The following is a 6,371-nucleotide window of genomic DNA, read 5'->3' as shown; positions in this document are numbered from 1 at the left end:
TCTGTTTCTCTTAGTGCTGCAGCAAAAGCAGCTGCTTTTTCTCAGTCTCTTTGTTTTCTCTCCTTAGCCTCCTCCTTGTCATGGCTATAGAATACTGAGAAGGCAGTTCTTACTAACATCTCAAGTGAGCCGTCTGGGGCAAAAGCCATTCTTTGTAGCATTTTCTCTCCAGCCTCCCATCACATTGGGACCCCACAACCAGTTAGTGTCCTCTCCCCAACTGTCAACACAGGCAGCAGGAATCTTGCTGCAGACCTCTCTGGAGCTCCACCACAGCCTGTACTGTCAGAGGAAGAATGGCTTCCAGGGAGTCTCGGCAGGTATTGTGCAAGGTCTTCCTGGTTTACAGCTTCCAAACGGCTCTCATGACTCCAGTCCACAGGACCTCTGACTCCTCAGGCTTAGTCTGCATTCTCATGTTCTCCAAGTCCTTGTTCAGCAGCTGCTCCTCCACTGACTCTGGACCTTTCTGGTTCTCAATGGCAGGAGCAAGAGTGACCGGTTGTGTGGCATGTATTCCCAGGGGTTTCTCCATGTTTGAATGATTCACACATGTCCGCGGGTAGGCATCTGCAGCCAGTGCATGGTGGGCCAATTGTGTCACTTTTTTTCTGTGTCATGGTAGTTCTCAACTGAGCAGCGGCAGCTGGCCTGAGGGCTGGCGCGCAACAGCGCTCACTGCTGTGTGGCTTCTCATGCGCCGGGGGCCCTCCTCCCGGGTGCCTATGAGGCAGGGAGCTGGCCCGAAGATTGGCGCTCCCCGCAGTGTGGCTTCCCATGCACCAGGGTCCCTCCTTCTGGGCACCTAGGAGGCAGGGAGCCTGCCCCTTTGTTCCATTTTTGTATTGCTTTTTTTTGTTTGTTTGTTTTTTGTTTTTTTTTTCCAGTACCAGGAATCTAACTCACAACCTTATGCTTGCCAGGCAGACGCTGTGCTGCTGAGCTAAATCCCCAGCCCATGTATTGCTTTTTAAATAGCAGAACTTCTCAAAAGAATGATTTCACCAACTCAACTTCACTTTTTTTCCCCATGGTACTGGGGATTGAACCCAGGGCCTTTGCACTGTGCTACATCTCTACTTTCTCTCTATCTCTTTCTCTGTCTCTGTCTCTGGGCCTCTCTGTGTCTCTGTCTCTGTCTCTGTCTCTTTCTCTGGAACAGGAACTCACTAAGTCACCCACCCCCAGAGTCTATAGACCTGAATGATCTCTAACCACCTTCACCTCTACCCTGCCCTTTACTCTGTGATCCATCTTCTACCGCTCCCCATTTCACACATCTCACCTCTCCCCACTGGCCTGCTTATACTCAGACAGTAGATTCTTCTGCCCCAGTCCAACACTTTAGACATATTCCCACCTCAAGGCCTTTTTTTTATGTCCCAGTTATCCATAGGTCTTGAATATCCCCTCCTCAGTGAGCCCTTCTTTGACTGCCTTGTTTAAAATTATGTTCCACTCTCTCTATTCCTTTTCTATGCTTTATTTTTGCACACAGTACTTACCACCAACTAAAACTCAATTTATTTTGAATATTCACTTTCCATTTGTCTCCTCCTATCATAAGCCCTCTTCAAGGAAATAATTTTCTTTTACTTTTTTTTTCTCTTTTTGTGGCACTGGGGATCAAACCCAGGGCTTCACACACACTACATTCCCAGCCCCAGGAATTTTCTTCTTTTGTTCACTGCTATAGTATACTGCATACACATTTACATTGAGAACTCTAAGAGGTGCAAAGCCTAAATCTGAAGGAAGTTTCTCTAATGGTCAAATTTCTGATCTGTGAGGGAAACTACACATATGGTTGCTGATCTGTGTGGACCTTTCTGCTTCTCTTCATCACCTAACCTATGGAGGTTATGCATCACTTTGCCTATTCAACTCACCTGAGACAGGCTCCGAGGTTATTGCTTTAGCGTTACTGTTCCTACTGTCTACTAGACATATCCACCGCTGGATTTCATACAAGTATCTCAAACGAAAAGGTGCCAACTCAATACCTAATCTCTTTTCCCACATACTTAAAGCCCCTCCCTGCTAGCTTCTTTTCTTTTTTCCAGATAATGGCAAGACCACCTATCTTGCCATTCTCACTAGCTTGCAGTCATCTTTCACATCTCCTCCTCCTCTCCCTTCTTCATCCTGTCTTACTCTGGCAATTGCTAAAATCTTGTCAAACCAACAACCTAAACATTTATTTCTCAAATTTATACTTTTCTGTCTTTGTGAATTTACCAGAATTAGTTCTTATCTGCATGGTAACCAATTTTTGCCTGTCCCACACAAGCCCCTGAAATTCTCTTGGCAAAACACAAATATGATCCATGTCATTCTTCCTCATAAGCAGCCCTGCAAGCTTTCCTTTGCTGTAGAATATAGCAAAAGTCCCTTGGCATGGGATTCCAGGCCTTTCATCATCTGGCACTATCCAACCTTTAGAGCTTTGGCTCCTACTAATCCTCCCAACACATTTACATTCCTGCTACCTCTCACTGCACACCTGTTGCCTCTGTCCTTGATGGTCCCTCTTTCTGATGTGTTCTTTTTCCTTTTTTTTCTGTTTGAGAATTATTAACAATATTAAAAGAAAAAATAAGGCTGGGGGATATAGTTCAGTAGTAAGGCCCTGGGTTCAACTATGCACACATACACACACAAAAAATAATGATTTATATATGCCAAGTATTACATATGCTATATGCTATCTCACTTAATTCTTAGAAAAATGCAATAATTTGCCCAATTTAAAGCAGCTAGAGCCTGGGATATAGCTCAGTGGCACAGTACTTGCCTGGCAAGCTCAAGGTCCTGAGGTTTAATTCCTGGTCCAAAACAAAAAAATTAAAACAACTAGAAAATGATTGATCCAGGATTCAAACTGGCTTCTGACATCAAACCTTATAAACATAATAGTTTTCTCTGACTTCTAATTGTAATTGCTTTTTTCTTTTGTGTTCTAAAAGTAGCCTTTTGTTTTTAAGTTCATTACATAGAAGTGAAGTTTAAACACACACACTCTGAAGCCAGACTTCTGGAACTTGCTGTGTGAGCTTATATCTCAATCTCTTCAGTTTTGAAATGGGAATAATAATAGTTCCTATTTTTTATTAGACCATTGTGAGGCTTAAATAAGTTCAATCTATGTAGTTCAGCACAGTGAATGTTACATAGTCTTGGTCCCACAGACACACTCTCACTTTTGTCATATCTGAGTTCCTGTGTACCTCACTAGATTCCTTATATCTCATTAGATTCTGGCCCCTGGGAGGGGAGAGATCTTGTTCACCTTCCAAACTTGCTGTACACAGCACACCAGACCATTCATCATCTTGGGTGTTCTGTAAATGTTTGTCCAATTAGGTTTGTAAGTCTGTGGGTGTTTGTGCTAGACAAAAAGACATTTACAAGTTCACAGTCTATGCATCTTTTAAAGGAAGTAGTTATTAAATCAGCCTGGCCATTCAATCATTTCTGTCAATTTCAGAAGCCCAAGTCATTGTCATCCCTCTGCTGTGAACAGGAAGCCTTTTCTACTTTCAAGCCTTTAAAGAGTTTCCTCATTTGCGAGCCAAGACTTTCCTTGGGAGGGTGGAGTAGGAAAGGGACACCTGTCACAAGTTTCCAGACTTCTCTGACATAGATGGAGGAATTCAGCCCTCAGTAAACACAAGTCAGTCTTTTGCGCTGGTGTTCCCCTGCAGTGAGCAGTGACTAGGTGTGGAGCTTGGGTTTTACTTCCAACCACAAGCACAGTGTACCTACTAAGAAAAAGGGCTTCAGCCCTGAAAGCGGCGTCAGTTGCACCTTGGAAGGCCTGAGGATTTCTGAGTGAGCAGAGGTTCAAGTTACATCACATTGTTCTACTGTGCTTATGCTTGTTTATTTATATTTCAGCCGGCCTCAGTAGGTGAGGCTGCTGGAGGGAGAGGGCAGAAGGAGGATTCAAAGGAGAGCGAAAAATGGTAAAAAAAAAAAAAAAAAAAGAAAGAAAGAAGAAAAAAAAGGAAATACTTGATTAGAAGTTAATGTGTACCCTAGAGCTCATTTGATTTGCATTATTGTAAAGGTGGCAGCTTAATGATTAGGGACTTCCAGGAGGGGGTGGTTTCTGCACTGAGTTGGAGCTTTGTTTCTGATGAGTTACAGCTGCTCTGCATATTAAGACTAGACCAAACGGGGCGTAGAAGAGATCACAGGACCATGCACGCTCCCAGTGTAGAGTGCCACCTCATTATCCCCATCTACACCTGTGCTTTCTCCTGTCCTGCACCTCAGCTAACACCTGCAAGTTGCTTAGGCTGTAACTCCGGGGCAGCCTGTCATCCTGCCCCTCACCAATGTTACCTCCTAAAGGTCATCTGAATCCATTCTCTTCTCTCTACCTCCACTGGCATTGCCCACACCTTGTCACGGACTTAGTGTGTCTTCTTGGATTATATCTTCCTTACAGGAATCTAAGCCTCATGTCTTGGACCTACGTCCCTTTTTATTCTCATGTTATTGCTAGAGGGATTTTTCTAAATTAGCTTAAAATCCATCTATGGCTTTCTCTGGCCTTCTAAAGCAAGTGTGCTTTTGGGGTCTGTGCTTGTATCTCTGGCTTCTTGTCACCTCCGTATCTATGACTTCCTTCACACTAGTAGTCCTAACCCGTACTCAATTTCAGAAGATGGAGTATTTGCTGCAAACCTTGCAGCCTTCTGTGCTTGCCCTCCTTCTGCCCAGAATTCCTCCCTTACCCTCGTTTCTTTTCTCACTCCCTTCTCCTCAGGTTGAATGTTGTTTCCCTTATCTGTACCCTCACACCTCTACTGTAGCCTTTATCATAAATACCATGAATTTCGGACTAGACAGAATGACTTGCTTCCCAGCATCTAGCTTTGGCATACAACAGTTGCTCAATAAATATTTTGATGAGTTAATGAATCAACTCTACTAGTCATATTAGAATTCACCTATAGTTCAGGGACCAGGCTGAAACATCTCGTCTGACAGAAGAAAATACAAGCGTGATAGCCATTAACGTTCTCGGATGGGTGGAATTTCACACTGATAAAAGGATTGTCAAGTTTTGTTTCCTCAAGCTGAAGTGATTCAAACATAGAAAACAGTTTAGAAGGCCTCTTTAGATTTGATGGAAGATTGTATTTTCCCAGCCTTGGCCAAACAATGAAGAATATTGCACGTGAATATGTGTGTGTGTGTGTGTGTGTGTGTGTATGTGTGTGTGTGTGTTTCAGAAGAGGTGTGAGAGGTGGACAGGTAAATTACGAAATGAAATGGGCCCATGGAGGACTTAGACCAGCACACACAAGGAATTAGTTGCAGTGAAACAACGCGGGGTAACTCCAAAGAAATAAATAATATGAATACAAAGGGGGCTCACTGCATGGCTTAACATAAATTTAGGAGACACCTTTCCACACAGCAACTGAAAACGGAAGGGACTGCCTGTAAGGTAGCTAGCAGTCCGCTGCTCCAGGCATCATACTCTCTTCAGGCTCATGCAGGCAGCTGGGCTCAGGCAGAGGCAGGACACATGGGAGGAAAGGGTGCAGACGGTGCTGTGGATTAGGCATCTTTTGATTCTTCGAATACTGAATATACGTATTTCAAAACTATTGATTTTTTCGAGTCCTTTGATTTCCTTGGAGCCTTCTGATTCTCATCTCTAAGCGTTAAAACGCAGCTGAGAAAAGCTGCAACAAAGATGGGAAAGGGAACTGAGTACTAGAAAAAGAACAATTTAAGGAGAGAGGCCATAACGGAGGAACTGAGAGATGAGAAGAAAAAAAGCAAACGTTAGAAGAGGAAACCGGGAGGCGGAGAAGGGAAGGTGAACTCAGTGAAGGAAGACAGCGACCAAACTGCTCTCCGACTGGAAAAGGGGAGGCACGCCCAGAGGGAATCGGCCGCTTTAAGGACGGCCCCGCCCCCTGGCGTGACGCCACAGCAGGATCGTTCGCGATTGGCTGCGGTCGGAGGGCGGGATGGGGTTGCTAGGCGCGGAGCGGATCCGGCTGGCCCCGGCCTCCTGGAGCTCGGAGCCGCGGCAGCGGAGCCGGGGTTAGCGGAGCCGCTGGAAGATGGCGAGCGGTTGGGACGCGCGGCTGGCTTGGCGGCCGGGGCGCTTCCCGCTTCTGCTATGCTTGCTGCTGCTTCTGAGGAGCCCGGCCTGGGCGGCGCACATCAAGAAGGCGGAGGCGACCACGACAACGAGTGCGGGCGCCGAGGGCCAGTTCGACCGCTACTATCACGAAGAGGAGCTGGGCAAGGCGCTGAGGGAGGCGGCGGCCGCGGGGCCCCCCGGCCTGGCCCGCCTCTTCAGCATCGGCCGCTCGGTGGAGGGCCGGCCGCTGTGGGTGCTG

The 6,371-nt window shown here is 46.0% G+C and overlaps 1 protein-coding gene across 2 annotated transcripts in view; it reads left to right on the top strand.

Annotated features, from left to right (window-relative positions):
- Positions 1-6,010: 6,010 nt before the first annotated feature.
- Cpd (carboxypeptidase D) overlaps positions 6,011-6,371 on the top strand; it is a gene marked incomplete in the record, with an annotated part of 66,332 nt that continues 65,971 nt past the window's right edge. The window contains 1 exon segment of one of the 2 annotated variants that reach the window (XM_005402656.2): positions 6,011-6,371. In XM_005402656.2, the coding sequence (XP_005402713.2) occupies positions 6,090-6,371 (282 nt within the window). 2 annotated transcript variants of the gene reach the window in all.

This window comes from Chinchilla lanigera, unplaced genomic scaffold (assembly GCF_000276665.1).
Source record: "Chinchilla lanigera isolate Chin_1 unplaced genomic scaffold, ChiLan1.0 scaffold00080, whole genome shotgun sequence".
Taxonomy (NCBI): domain Eukaryota; kingdom Metazoa; phylum Chordata; class Mammalia; order Rodentia; family Chinchillidae; genus Chinchilla; species Chinchilla lanigera.
Note: the sequence above shows the minus strand (reverse complement) of the source record. Positions and strands in the feature narration are given on the sequence as shown.